This window comes from Neolamprologus multifasciatus, chromosome 11 (genome assembly GCF_963576455.1).
Source record: "Neolamprologus multifasciatus chromosome 11, fNeoMul1.2, whole genome shotgun sequence".
Taxonomy (NCBI): Eukaryota; Metazoa; Chordata; class Actinopteri; order Cichliformes; family Cichlidae; genus Neolamprologus; species Neolamprologus multifasciatus.
The window spans coordinates 14,271,943-14,286,696 of record NC_140449.1 but is presented as its reverse complement, the minus strand read 5'-3'; the positions used below and the strand labels follow the sequence as shown (position 1 = coordinate 14,286,696).

The following is a 14,754-nucleotide window of genomic DNA, read 5'->3' as shown; positions in this document are numbered from 1 at the left end:
GATGACTGATAGTTTCAGCTGTAATCTTGCAAGTAATGTGAATGTTTTGCTTTCTTAGGTCAAACTGGTTAACATCAGAAACGATGACATAGCTGATGGGAACCCTAAGTTGACCCTGGGGTTAATATGGACCATCATCCTCCACTTCCAGGTCTCCTCTTCTGTCAGTGTTATGTTTCATTATATTATTGCTGTCTACCTCTGTCTCTGGGATTTGAACCTCTCGGCTGCTGCTTCCCATCTCCTTGGAGCCAATCAGAGGGGACTCTGCTCTTCAAAACCTCTCATAAAGGACTTTTTTTTTTTTTTTTAAATCAATTGCTCTCATTAAATCATATTCTTCATAGAAGTATTATTTTAACATAAAAACTCTAGTCAGGTATTTAGAGTTTAGTAGCTAATATGAACTGTTTAAACAAATATAACACTGTCAGGGTGTGTTAGTGTGAGTCACACTCTCCCTGACTCCCAGGGGGGGAGGGCGTGTCAGGTTTGAGTGCACATGCTTGATGGCATCCTCCACGCCCTACCACATACTCTCCTTTCTTTCTGCCTTTCCTGTGTATGCCAAAAGCTGCCAGGCAGAAATCCCTGGGTGATAGCCTAATAGTCACGGCCTCACCCTCAGCCATAGAAAAATGGTGGAGGTTTTGATTGCAGAAAGCTGAAGCTAAGCAGAGAGGGAAAAAAAGGTGAGAGTGGCGTGGTTTGATTATGGCATTCTGGTAAAGATAGTATTGTGCCCTCTAGATACACACTGCGTTCCCAGAGTCTTTATATGTTTATACAATAGAGGCAAAATAAGAGAGCTGGGCTGTGGCTGCTGATGAGTCATAAAGGCTCCAGACTAAAAGGGAAGAGAAAAACTACTCCCCACAAATCTGATCCGATTATCCTAAATTAACTTGATCACAAAGGAAAGAAGATGGTTTGATCCAAGAAATCTTTGGAGGATGATTTTAATTGCAGATTTAATTGCCAGTCTCAAGATACAGTAATGGGGTGAGTTTTAGTAATGAAGTAATGATGGCTTTATACTTTTTATTTTTTTATTTTTTTTACTGAATTGAATATTCAAAGTGTTATCGCATCTGTAGAACAGAGCTATTAGAAGAGAATAATCTGAGTTTAGCTCGCCCATTTACACTTTATTTACCCTCAGTTAAATGGGAAAAAAGAGAAAAACCAAGACTGCTATGACTCATCTTTCCTACCATCAAAATCCCCAAATGAAACGTTATCCAGATGCCACAGACACAGTGGTGTTTTCCAGCAATCTGTCAGGCAAAACTCGACTACATCCTGTGAAACACACACATTCTGTTCTAAGCCATGAAACATATTAAAGGTGAAATGACTAAGGTGTCAATTAAGGCGGTGTTGAGTAATTCTGTTTAAACTGGACCTATTGTGACTATTTTCAGTTCCATTTTTTAACTTGAATTCCACTAAAGTTTCTTTTAAACCAGCTTTCTTCTGATTGGCTGCCTCTCGAAAACGGCTATATTTAAGAAAAAGCATAATAGGTCCACTTTAAACTGCATCTTTTGGGTTTCCACTAATGATGGATTTCGTCCACATTCCTTGCATTAGCCACAAATCCTCTCTGTCTTCCACAAGTGTTAACGCTCTTTTGCATGAAACTGTTACAGATCTCAGATATTCAGGTCAACGGCCAGTCGGAAGACATGACGGCCAAGGAGAAGCTGCTGCTCTGGTCTCAGAGGATGACAGATGGCTACCAGGGCATCCGCTGTGACAACTTCACCACCAGCTGGAGGGATGGCAAACTCTTCAATGCTGTCATACACAAGCACTAGTGAGTGTGCACAGTTTTTTTTAATGGAAAATAATCCCAACGCTAATGGCAATAAATATGCTGATATTACATAGAACAAACTGAAAAGCCCGCTGCAGGTCCCTGTTCCAAGCCTGCACTGCCAACATAACAAGGCTTAACATATTTAAGACTGACATAATAGCATTGTCTCCAGAATGGAGCACTTTCTCATAGCTTTTTTGCACGGTCTTGTCATGACACACAACCATCCATAAGTTTTACTCAGTACACTTACACTTTGTAGTGCCAGTTTAAGCCTGCACTGTAATTAAACTCGGCCTCAGCATTGACAGAAAGAATTTTTTTAGACATGATAAGCACAAGTGGCTTTTAAAAGCTAGTATGGCTGATTTATTTTAACTAAGAGACGATAAGTCACAGCATATAGCTCCTTCCATACAGAGCCTTAACATACTGTGCATAGCTGCAAATGTATTTACTTTGTTTGAACTCAGTGATACAGTTGGACTATTTTTGCCGTGATCTCCCTTGAAAAATGCCTCTTATAGATACTTTTCCGCACCTGACTGTGCACATGCTCATGCTGCTTCAATAAAGAGTCTTCAAGCAGATTCCAAGCCTTAAGGCTTAGAATACCTCTGGTAGGTGTTGGCCCCGAGTAACTCTGTGCCTCCTTTGGCTGCGTTATAAGATGGTAATTCCTGCGTTAAATGCAGCTGGCTTGTTAAATTGTTGGGAACCTAAGTTTGAAAAGCTAAATCCAAAGCTCTTTTTGTTGAAGCATAAATATGCTACATCCCACAAATCTGTTGTGGGTCTTCTTAGTAGAATTAGTGGTTGCTTTGTGTGTTATTATCCTGGGAATTGAACATGCGTGCATTTCTCAGGATATCCGCAAATGAAGTGAAGTATTTTGTTGGTTCTAAAATGACGGTATTCATACATAAGTCCAGAGTACAAATGGGACAAAAGCTACATTTCATAAGACAGAGGTGTATTTCTTTAGATCCATTATTAGAAAAGAAAAGAAAAAAGACTCTTGCAGGGGCAAGTTTTCTTGAACTTCAGCTCGTACCTGCACTGTTTGTTTTTTTTCTTTTTGTAGGAGGCTGCTGAGGCTGGCTCATTGCTGCCTTTCATGAAGGTCAGGGGTGTGGTGTGTGGGCGTAACTGTAGCACTCTGTGTCTGCTACATGAAAAGTGTAACGTTACTTGGTGCTGAGGCATAACTCAGGGTAATCTACTGTCGAACTGTCATTCATCCGGCGAATTCAAGATTTTCCAAGTTTTCTGTACATGTGTGATGGTTTCCAGCGTGGATTTGCAGAGACGCAGCTGAAGTTAGGTTTCAGGGCAAAGAATTCAGGGAGCAGGGATCACAGCTGAAGGATTACGCAGATCCTCTGAAGATGATGGACACCTGAGACAATGCCAGGATGCATTTACATGCAATGGGCAAGCCTTAAAAAAGATTTGCTCAAATTAACGCACCTGTTAACTACAGTCGATACAGCTTTTGGACCTTCTTGTTGATGTTAAAATGCTCAGTGTAAGGAAGAAGTCTAAAAAGAAGAAGGGAAGCCTGGGCTTCATCAGGAACTTGTCAGAAAGTGTCAGCAATGTGGACAACAGGGTGGTCATGTTGTGTGAGGATATCCCATCAGAGGGATCTTCCTGGGACTCAGGACGGGGCTCTAATAGCTCAGGGGCCCGCTCAAGCAGCGAAGAATTGGGGCACGGATGGAGGTCCCGAAGCTTTCACGGAAGAGGGGGTCAGAGCATGAGCAGTCCACCAACGCCAATAAAACAATACTCTCTTCGAGAAATCCGTCATGCAGAGTCTTCTCCTGTGTACAGATACAATGGGGACCATTCCACTCTAACGATGAGAGATTTGTATGTATCTGCATATACTCTCTTTTGCTTGCACGTTCGAATTTGTAGATTTGGAAATGTCTTTAAAACTGCCGATTGAAAATTCTGTAATGGGGATTGCATGCATGATAGATAAGGAGATAAGGCGAGGCATTCAATCATCCTGCTCTGCACTCTGGAAATTTGAACTTTTGCCTCTTGTGGGAGTCAAGCTGCGGCTGGTTGCCAGCCTAACTTGTGTCAGCTTTGATTATGTTAGCTGCTCTGTAAATTGCATTCCACCTATAGATGCTCTGACATCTGCCAGAAAGCGTCAAACACCCTGAGGACAAAAAGGCAGGTGCTCATGCAGCTCTGTCAGAAACTGAACAGGCGGGCGGGCTCTCCTACAGCATTCAGCCACAGGCAGAGGGTCTAAGACAGGGGCGCTAAACTCATTTTACACCGTGGACCACACATAGCCCACATTGGTCCAACGTGGGCCGGACCAGTGAAACTACATGATAAATGTGTAAAACTACAGAAAATATTCTGGTAGTTCATTGCTCTGACTGTGCTTTTACTATCAAATATAAAGTTTTTATTCATTCACATTAATATGTTTACTGTGGAATCCATGCCCCACTTAACATTTTCTAAAGCTGTCCTGTGGGCCAGACTGGAGTCTTTGCTAGGCCGATTCTGGCCCCCGGGCTTTATGTTTGACACCCCTGGTCTAAGAGGTTCTACTGCTAATATGCTGTATTGGGGTCATGTTTATGAAACGTGCTGGCAGAGACTGCAGTAATTCTGCAAATGCATTCAGGTGTGATATTTATCTTCCTATCATTTTCCTCTGAGTTGAGGCATTGGTGGTGTCATTGTATATGTGCGCCAAGCTGGAAGCGTTTCTAGTTCTTTCAAATGCAGCTGTTTTGAAGACAACATCCTACTTACCCACTGGGGACTTCTCAAAACCAGTGCTTTTGAGAAGTCTGATGTTATTAGATGTTAGGATATAGAATAAAATGTTATTGGGAGTTATTCCGAACATTGGACTTGTGGGTCTTGTGGCCTTGTGGGTAATCAGTTGCATTTTTGTGTTCCGTAGTCCCAGACTCATCAACATGGGCAAAGTGTATCAACAGACCAACCTGGAGAATCTAGAACAAGCCTTCAGTGTGGCTGAGAAAGATTTGGGTGTGACCCGCCTGCTGGACCCTGAAGGTAAAAGTGTTCAAAAATGTTTTCAAACAGACACAGACAACCTTTTTTTTTAAGACTGATTTCAGCTGAAGTAATTCTGTTACTCACAAACTGCTGGTGACTATGTCACATCACATAAATTTACCATATCCTTTCAGATGTTGATGTCCCTCACCCAGATGAGAAATCCATCATCACTTACGTGTCCTCCCTGTATGATGCCATGCCGCGCACTGATGTACACGACGGCATGAGAGCCAACGTAAGGAAAACATGGAGACAGTGAAATAAAAAAAATAAAGCTTCGCAACATGAATGCGCACTTTAATTTGATCTAAAGGAATGCTCTATCAGATTTAATCAGGACTGAAGAAGCTTGTGACTGTGCCTAAACTTAGCTTTTGTTGTCAGTTTTATTCCTATCCTGTGAATGCTTCAAAGACAAATTGAAGTCTTGTGAAAGTAAGTATCACAGCAAATGAACAACCTGTGGTGTTTACAGCTACCAAGACAGTGAGGATTTGAACATTTATTGTCACCCATTGTCTGTTTATAGAAAAACATGTAGCTTCCGCACACGCACAAACTCGTTTACTTGATTCAGTGTCCAGAGTTTAAAGTTGAGCTGTGTTATAGTGAATATTGAATACATCTGAGGACTTTTTCTTTTCACATTACTGTCCTCACAGGCAGTAATTCATGTACTATGACCCCAAATACATGAAATCTGATTTCATGCACTTATTATTTCTCCCACTTTCCTCCTTCAGCAGTCCACACTTTAACAACCTCTCCTCTAGCCTCTGCTTCTTTGTCTACTCGCATAAGACCTGGATTGTTGCTACCTAATTGAGTTTAGGGTTGTGTGTGAGTGAACTAAAATGGAGATGCAGGAGAAGAGCCCTCCTGTTTCTTGTTGTTAAACTCGCAGCTATCTTTTCTGCTGTGCTGGCTGCAGGAGCTGGAGCTGCGCTGGCAGGAGTACTACGAGCTGGTGACTGTTCTGCTCCAGTGGATCCGTCACCATGTCATGATCTTCGAAGAGAGGAAGTTTCCTGCCAGCTACGAGGAGATAGAGGTGAGACGATATGCTAAGGATATGCGCTTATTTTGTCTCTAGGCCAGGGATTTTGTTACAGGCATGTTTGCAGTTGAGCAATATCGAAAGACACACCGATAAGTTCTCATTATGTTCTTAAGAAACAATTAAAACATAGCACCTGTGTCAAAAATGGGAATACGTTTGCAGCCATCCATTACTGGATCAAAGGACATGCTTACATAATGTCTGGCTGTAGGCAGATAGAGACGACTATACCCACAAGCATTGTTGTACTGAAGGTGGGGCAGTGCTGGAGCTGAGAAAAGACAGCCATAAGGCAGATAATGCTTAAGTTAATCCTCGGGAGAATCACCACTCCCTGTCAGCACTCCCTTTACAAAAGCATAGCGTGACTTTAGTATTTTTCTACATTTCTTTGAAGGTCTGTATTAGTAGAATATTTGTATTAAAAGTAGCAGGCTAGGGTGTTCTTTTTGAATATACTTAATCAAATTCATTTAGACACTTTGGGGCAGGAAAATGTACGAGGCTAAATGTGTTTATTGTGGTCACAGCAATGTGTGAATACTGTTTCACCCCACTGCTGGTCACAGAACTGTCACAGGATGTGTTACTTTATTGTATTCATACTCATATAATTAAGGTTTTTACCATCTGACAATTCTGATTTAAAAAAAAAAAATACCAGGAACTTTTATAGATAATTTGAGGTCTATAAAATTATTAGAATGAATAAAGGGAAATCTAATTTAACAATAAACAATTTCTTTGTGTTTCTTTTTTTCCCCTTAAGCTTCTTTGGCGCCAGTTCTTGAAGTTCAAAGAGACAGAGCTGCCAGTGAAAGAGACTGATAAGAGTCGCTCTAAGCACATCTACCAGTCCTTTGAGGCAAGTTAACCAACAATCATTTAATTTAATAAGTTGAATTCTGTTCTGTTCTTTCAGCACTGTTATACCAACGCTTAACAACTAAATGCTTTCTACTTCCATATACAGAGTGCAGTGCATGCTGGTCAGGTCAAGGTCCCTCCAGGCTACCATCCCATTGATGTGGAGAAGGAGTGGGGTCGACTCCACGTGGCCATTCTTGAGAGAGAACGACTCCTCAGGATAGAGTTTGAGAGGTTGGGACGGATTTATAAGACATATGATGATTGTGATCAGTTTGCATCAGTTTTTCTTTAGCAAGGACTGCTGTGCTAACAACAAACTGCAACAGAAAAATCCCTTGAGAGCCATATTTAATAAAAAGGTGGTGATATAATTGTCAACCTTACTGGGAATAATGCACAAATATACCAAGTTATAAATAAAACACATGATACGCATTTGTTTTTCCAAAAACAATAAAGAAAAAAATTTAACTCTTCATAGTTAACTTTGGGAAAAGAGCTAAGCTAACATGAAATCCTGGTAAGGGACATATTTTCAACTGGAATCAACAGATGGTAAATGGTAAATGGCCTGCATTTGTATAGCGCTTTTCTAGTCCTTAAGGACCCCAAAGCGCTTTACACTACATTCAGTCATTCACCCATTCACACACGCATTCACACACTGGTGATGGCAAGCTACATTGTAGCCACAGCTGCCCTGGGGCACACTGACAGAGGCGAGGCTGCCGGACACAGGCGCCACCGGGCCCTCTGACCACCACCAGTAGGCAAATGATCAAAGGCTAGTAAACTAAATCAATTTAAAACATAAAGACACAGTTTATCAAAGGCATTTCATGATAATTGACAAAAGGCAGTGAGCCTGTTGCCTGTCTTTAGCTTTATTAAATTAGCCAGTTATGTTCATTGGGGAATGGCAAAATAATATCCAGTTGCATTTTATTCATTATCTATTAATATTTAAATGGTTAAATAAATAATTACCTTTATTTTCCCCTCTCGGGTAGCCAAATTATTTAGCACATTTGTTCTTTTCTGGTAGCTAAATCATTCTAAGAGTATTTTTCTGCATTTGTGGGTTGCTCTATAATGAGATAAAAGGGTTGTGTTCAAGACATAATTAGGTATGAGAAAATTGTACATTTTTGTGTACTTAGAACAGCGTTGTGTCATGCTTGGGACAAAATGGGATGGCTTCTTGTCACAAGACAGTCCCGTCATGTTGCAGTCTCGCAGCCTTGTTTATGGAGTTCTCTGGGATGTGGAATGACTGAATGGACTGACCGGACTTCTTTGTAAGAAAGGCATTTTTGTCCCCCTCTGGGCACGTATGTGGCAGAGTAATGGGCGTGTGAGAGCCAAGAAGAGCCAACTTTTTCATAGCTTGAATTGAAATCTGTTGAGAAGAAATGCGATATGGCTTTTGTGACTGACCCTCACAAACTGGAGTATCTGCTGCAACGCAGGGTCCCGTAAGTGTTGTGAAGGTTTTGTTGTGAGCTCTGGCTTGTGTTACACGATGGGCGTTTAGCTATTAAACAGGAGGACAGTTGATCCATTTTCCTCTTGATTTAATTTGATTGCTCTGATCATATCCAGACTCGAGAGACTTCAGAGGATTTGTGGTAAAGTCCAGAAGGAGTCAGGAATGTGTGATGAGCAGCTTGCCCACCTGGAGACCCTGCTGCAGACGGTGAGTTAAACTGCTATGTGTTATTGCAGTATGAGTTGACAAACTGACATGAAATCCAGAAACAGAGTGATTAGTGCACAAAGATAAAGAAAAAAATCACAGGAATGCATTTTCCAGTCACTGTCATTAGCATTTTTTATATCGTGATGTGCGTGACCAACTAAGAACAAGGCTAAGATTAATACTTTAATTGGCTTCCTTTCCTCCAGGACATCCGTCTGCTGAATGCAGGGAAACCAGCTCAGCACGCAGCAGAGGTGGAGAGGGAGCTGGACAAGGCAGACAATGTCATTCGCCTGCTCTTCAATGACGTGCAGGTACTCAAGGATGGGCGCCACCCTCAGGCTGAACAGATGTACCGCAGGTGAGTGCTGTGTGTATGCTGAATTTAAGTGAACTTTCAAAATAGAAAGCTGAAAAAGCAAGGGCATTGTCAACTAACTGCTGTCTGTCTGTACTTGTGTGTGTGTGTGTGTGTGTGTGTGTGTTTTTATTTTTCATTGATAGAGTTTACCGCCTCCATGAGCGCTTGGTGAATTTGCGCACTGACTACAATCTTCGTCTGAAGTCTGCCGTGACTACTGCCCAGGTCCCAATTACCCAGAGCGTCCAGCAGACCTCCGTGAAGGGACGGCCCGAGTTGGATGACGTAACCTTGCGTTATGTTCAAGATCTCTTGGCCTGGGTGGAGGAGAACCAGCGCCGCATCGATAACGCAGAGTGGGGATCTGATCTGCCTTCGATGGAGTCCCAGCTGGGCAGCCACAGAGGCTTGCATCAGACCGTGGAGGACTTCAAATCCAAAATCGAACGGGCTAAGGCTGATGAGGTAGTGTTTCTATCGGACCACTAAAAAGTCTACATACGGATTTTAAGTATGTATAAAAGAGGTTCCCTATTTCCTAATAATGTCATTTTGTGGTTTTCATATACAATAGACCCAATTATCTCCTGTCAGCAAGGGCACATACAGAGAATACCTGGGAAAACTGGACCTTCAGTATGGCAAACTACTGGTAAATATTCAAATATTATAAATATTATTCAAATATATAAATAATCTGATTTCAGATTTTAATCACTCAGCACAAAAAGGTTGAAGCTATAAATAGAAGCTCTGGATTTTTAATCAGCTGTAAATATTCCTTCTTCTTTTTTTCAGAACTCTTCCAAGTTCCGCCTAAGAAATCTGGAATCACTGCATGCCTTTGTCAGCGCTGCTACTAAAGAGCTGATGTGGTTGAATGACAAAGAAGAGGAAGAGGTCAACTTTGACTGGAGTGACAGGAACACTAACATGACAGCTAAGAAAGACAATTACTCGGTGCGTTTAAGAAGTGGAACCAAATCTAAAATTTCACAGTTGCTCATTTTTATCCCCTAATCCTGCCCTGTAGATTCACTGACAGAAGTTCAACAAATAAGCAGATTTTCAACTACATCTGTTCAATTCTTCAGGGTCTCATGCGAGAGCTGGAGCTGAGGGAGAAGAAGGTCAATGACATCCAGACTTTGGGAGACAGACTTGTCAGGGATGGACATCCTGGCAAGAAGACCGTTGAGGTAATTTCAGTAGTTAATCCAGCTGAGCAGAAGACATCTGCATGCAGAATATAGACCTAAATGTGTCCAAACTAATGCACTGTCATTGTCATATCTTCTTGATCTCTACCAGTCCTTCACAGCTGCCCTGCAGACTCAGTGGAGCTGGATCCTCCAGCTGTGCTGCTGTATAGAGGCTCATCTCAAAGAAAACACAGCCTACTACCAGGTATGGAACACAGACATTTAGGAATATAAATCTCCAGGATAATCATCCCTCATATTCATAGTCAGGAATATTGTCCGCCTCATGTGATCTCCTTCTTTATAGTTCTTTGCCGACGTTAAAGAGGCTCAGGACAAGATGAAGAAAATGCAAGAGAACATGAAAAAGAAATACAGCTGTGATCGCTCTACAACAGCCACACGCCTAGAGGATCTGCTGCAGGATGCTGCGGTATGTACATGTTCAAATGCATCGTACAAGATAGGGGTCTGCTTTCTTTTACTGTAATCTAGTTTAATCTTCTTTTCAACAGGAGGAGAAAGAACAGCTGAATGAATTCAAGACTGTGGTGGCCGGCCTGAACAAGAGATCCAGGTCAATCATCCAGCTGAAACCACGAAACCCCACCACTTCCATCAAAGGCAAACTGCCCATTCAGGCTGTCTGTGACTTCAAACAGCAGGAGGTTGGATTATTTCCACTGTAGAAATGCTTAATCATTCACCATTGTGATCATGATTGCCACAGATCCTGAGACTACATCTACTTTAATATATCCTGGCTTCTTTTCAGATCACTGTCCACAAAGGAGATGAGTGTGCACTCCTCAACAACTCTCAGCCCTTCAAGTGGAAGGTCTTGAACCGTTCTGGACACGAGGCAATGGTGCCTTCTGTCTGCTTCATTGTACCTCCTGTCAACAAGGAGGCTGTGGACGGCGTGTCCAGGTGAGACTATAAAATGGATCCCCTATGTGACGACGACATCTTGGCTTGATCATGTCAATTGTTTAATTCGTTTTTTCTTTTGTTCCCATAATGCACAATCTTGTCCTACTGTAGTCTAGATGCAGGTCATCAGGGAATGGTGTCCATGTGGCAGATGCTCCATATAAACATGAAGAGTCTACTGTCATGGCAGTACCTGATGAGAGACTTCACACAGATACACTCCTGGAACATCACAATGGTTGGTACTAAAGTAAAAGTATCACCTAAAACTTGTAGAGCTGACAAAGAGGGGAACTTCATTGTGTTTCATTCCACGTTTGGAAATGTAAATTCCATTTCAGTGTGTACCAAGTTTGGTGTAGCTGATGATAAAAGGGGCCTTGTTTGTGCTTTGACGACATTGCGCTAAGTCCTGTCTCCTAATTCCTCCACTGCTTCTCTTCATTGTGTGCAGTTAAAGACCATGAAGCCAGAAGAGTACAGGCTGATCATGCGGAATCTGGAGCTTCACTACCAGGACTTCATGCGTGACAGCCAGGACTCGCAGCTCTTCGGCCCCGATGACCGCATGCAGGTCGAGGACGACTACACCAAGTCCACCCAGCATTTCGACAACCTGCTTCGCTCCATGGAGAAAGGTGAGATCTGAATTTAACAAACTGATTTTAATGATTCATAGTTTTACCGAGGTCAAGTGTGTAGCAACTGAACAGTATATAACTGTCAATTCACCTTTCAGGAATAATGGTTGTTAGGGTTAAAGGTGAGTGACTTAAAGCAAGCACATACTGCTCACCAAACTAATATGTGTACACGCCTTCCAGCCTTTGATGGAATGTCCCTAAACACGAGTTTGTCTTTAGTCATGCGTGAGTGCATGTTGCTTTGATTTTCAATATGCATTTTTTTGTGGCAGCTCTGCACCAAGTAGAATATGTGTTCTGATTTTAGGTACTTGGGTAGTGCATATGTTGTGTATGCTATAGATATAGCTGGAGCTGCGTGTATTTTACACATCATATATGAAGAACTGCATGGAAGGTGTGACACAGGTGATCGAAAACATTACAGCGCAACAATGGACAGCATTATCTATTTGTGGACATGACATCTTAGGATGTGTCATATTAAAAGTGAATTGAATGTTTCATACTAACAAGAATAGTTCAATTTCAGAGTGCTTTAATTTCACAGCCATTCACGGGTAATGATCCAAACGCGTACTGTTAGAAATTCGGATTCGGGAGTTTCACTTTGTTGCTGGTAGGTAGCGTAACAACAGCAGTGACTTTTGCGACTCGACATTCTTGCAAAAGTATGGGATGAGTTTGACTATCGGATGGACGTATGCTGTGCATCCAGAGAGGGACACATTGAACACTTGTGAACACTGTTTTTTTAATGTAAAACTTTATATTTAGCAATGTATTTTAAAATTGACAGCAAACTTCTACGTCCTTCTATGTACTGGATATTACTGTAAAAGATAAGATAGTCTTTATTAGTCCCAGAGTTGGGAAATTCAAATATAGCCTTTTCAAATCGGATGATCTTTTCTATTCCTGCGATTCTAAACTAATACAAATGTGTTCACAGGTCAACAGAATGAGACTCTGTGTAAGAACTACATCTCTGAGCTGAAGGACCTGCGTCTGCGTATAGAGGACTGCGAGGCTGGTACTGTGGCACGCATTCGCAAACCTGTGGAAAAAGAGCCTCTCAAAGAGTGTATCCAGAAGACCACAGAGCAGAAGGTACAGAGCTCAAATTTAAATGTGTTCTGTGCAGAAATGGCAATGAGGCATCAAATGAAACCAACAATAGCTGTGCTGTGGTTAAAAGACCGATAGGTTTGTTGGATAGTTGACTAAACGTGTTATTGATGAGCAAAAGTAGCTAACTGAACCAGAATCCATGCAGAAGGATGGAGTGGGGGTTGAATTAATGAATCGTTGCAGTAGGTTTAAAATGTGGAAACACAGCAGAGAATTAAAATCAATTTAAGTGCTTAACAGCTTATATGTAATTCAATGAGAGCTGGGATGCTGGCGTCAATCCAGCAACTGTACAGCCCTGCTAGTAGGTGAAGTTCAGCTTAGGGCTTGGTGCAAAAATAAAAGTTTTGAGTTATTTGAGTTTGGACACATAAAAATGGGGTTAAATTGTTAACGATGGCAGAAAACTTTGAAGGGAAACTTCTCGCATGTGCCTCTGGTTCCTGCTCTCCTTGAGCTTAGCTTAATTTAAATTTTATATGTTTCTTTTTTTCTTTCAGTTGTTCATAGTCAGCTGGCTTGGATTTGTTTGGGTTTTTCTTTGTTCTTCATGCTTGTCTTCTCTGTTGTACAGAAAGTTCAGGGAGAACTTGACAGCCTTAAGAAGGACCTTGATAAGGTGTCTGTTAAGACACAAGAAGTCTTGGCCTCCCCTCAGCCTTCTGCCTCAGCTCCTGTGCTGCGGTCAGAGCTCGACCTCACTGTACAGAAGATGGATCATGCCCATATTCTTTCCTCTGTTTATCTTGAGAAGTAAGTCCCTAAAAACTGACTGCAAAGAGAAAATGTGCTGTTTTCTAGTGCACTTAGATCTCCTTAATTAATTTATTGCTCCTTGTCTCAGGCTAAAGACTGTGGAAATGGTCATCCGCAACACGCAGGGTGCTGAGGGCGTTCTCAAGCAGTATGAGGACTGTCTGCGTGAAGTTCACACTGTGCCCAGTGATGTCAAGGAAGTAGAGACTTACAGAGCAAAGCTTAAGGTAAACAATACATGACTTATTTTCTTGCCAAGTCTCTTTTTACAGAAATCTTACTTATGTTACAAAGAACCATTCTCAATTGATTCTGTGTAAGAAATAGAAGTCACACTTTTAATAGTAGGTTTGCCCAGTTCTGATGTATTTACAGACTGTTTATTGGTCTTCTTTGTACGAAACTTGCAGAATATGCGCACTGAAGCTGAGGGTGAACAGCCAGTGTTTGATTCCCTGGAAGAAGAGCTGAAAAAAGCCTCTGCCGTGAGCAACAAGATGGCTCGTGTGCACAGCGAGCGCGACATTGAGCTCGACCACTTCCGCCAGCAGCTGTCCAGCCTCCAGGATCGTTGGAAGGCCGTGTTCACCCAGATCGACCTTCGCCAGAGAGAGCTAGAGCAGCTCGGCCGCCAGCTCGGTTACTATCGTGAGAGCTATGATTGGCTAATCCGCTGGATTGCCGATGCTAAGCAAAGGCAGGAGAAGATTCAGGCTGTGCCTATCACCGACAGCAAAACGCTGAAGGAGCAACTTGCCCAGGAGAAAGTATGTTCAACGATCTAATATTAGCACCATTATTTGCTTTATTTTCATGTGAAACTGCTGAGATTAACTTTTATTTGAACCCTTTTCTTTCCTTTCAACACAGAAACTGCTGGAGGAGATCGAACAGAACAAAGACAAAGTTGATGAGTGTCAAAAATACGCTAAAGCATACATTGATACTATCAAGGTGAGCCTGAAATAACACTATTCTGCATATTTTTTGATAAATCTTGCAGTTTAGAGCATTTACTGAAATAACCTGTAATGTTTTTCATGCTAATAGGACTATGAACTCCAACTGGTTGCCTACAAAGCTCAGGTGGAACCTCTTGTCTCACCCCTCAAGAAAACCAAACTGGATTCAGCTTCTGACAACATTATTCAGGAGGTGAGTTTATGAGTACTGGAAATCATTACAGAAAAAAGGTAATTTTTTTTTTAAT

At 41.8% G+C, this 14,754-nt stretch overlaps 1 protein-coding gene across 28 annotated transcripts in view; it reads left to right on the top strand.

The window, feature by feature from the left end:
* plecb (plectin b) overlaps positions 1 to 14,754 on the top strand; it is a 120,775-nt gene that overhangs the window by 89,515 nt on the left and 16,506 nt on the right. For 20 of the 28 annotated variants that reach the window (XM_085178797.1, XM_085178796.1, XM_085178804.1 and 17 more), the window contains 26 exons: positions 59 to 163; positions 1,653 to 1,819; positions 4,767 to 4,882; positions 5,020 to 5,123; positions 5,820 to 5,939; positions 6,718 to 6,813; positions 6,922 to 7,049; positions 8,421 to 8,514; positions 8,724 to 8,878; positions 9,022 to 9,343; positions 9,453 to 9,530; positions 9,677 to 9,838; positions 9,973 to 10,077; positions 10,190 to 10,285; positions 10,388 to 10,513; positions 10,596 to 10,748; positions 10,856 to 11,010; positions 11,125 to 11,251; positions 11,468 to 11,651; positions 11,753 to 11,776; positions 12,610 to 12,767; positions 13,363 to 13,541; positions 13,633 to 13,771; positions 13,955 to 14,311; positions 14,415 to 14,498; positions 14,595 to 14,699. In XM_085178797.1, the coding sequence (XP_085034923.1) occupies positions 59 to 163; positions 1,653 to 1,819; positions 4,767 to 4,882; positions 5,020 to 5,123; positions 5,820 to 5,939; positions 6,718 to 6,813; positions 6,922 to 7,049; positions 8,421 to 8,514; positions 8,724 to 8,878; positions 9,022 to 9,343; positions 9,453 to 9,530; positions 9,677 to 9,838; positions 9,973 to 10,077; positions 10,190 to 10,285; positions 10,388 to 10,513; positions 10,596 to 10,748; positions 10,856 to 11,010; positions 11,125 to 11,251; positions 11,468 to 11,651; positions 11,753 to 11,776; positions 12,610 to 12,767; positions 13,363 to 13,541; positions 13,633 to 13,771; positions 13,955 to 14,311; positions 14,415 to 14,498; positions 14,595 to 14,699 (3,639 nt within the window). The remainder of the gene's footprint in view (positions 1 to 58; positions 164 to 1,652; positions 1,820 to 4,766; positions 4,883 to 5,019; positions 5,124 to 5,819; positions 5,940 to 6,717; positions 6,814 to 6,921; positions 7,050 to 8,420; positions 8,515 to 8,723; positions 8,879 to 9,021; positions 9,344 to 9,452; positions 9,531 to 9,676; positions 9,839 to 9,972; positions 10,078 to 10,189; positions 10,286 to 10,387; positions 10,514 to 10,595; positions 10,749 to 10,855; positions 11,011 to 11,124; positions 11,252 to 11,467; positions 11,652 to 11,752; positions 11,777 to 12,609; positions 12,768 to 13,362; positions 13,542 to 13,632; positions 13,772 to 13,954; positions 14,312 to 14,414; positions 14,499 to 14,594; positions 14,700 to 14,754) is intronic. The other 8 variants (XM_085178800.1, XM_085178798.1, XM_085178795.1 and 5 more) reach the window with 3 other exon arrangements.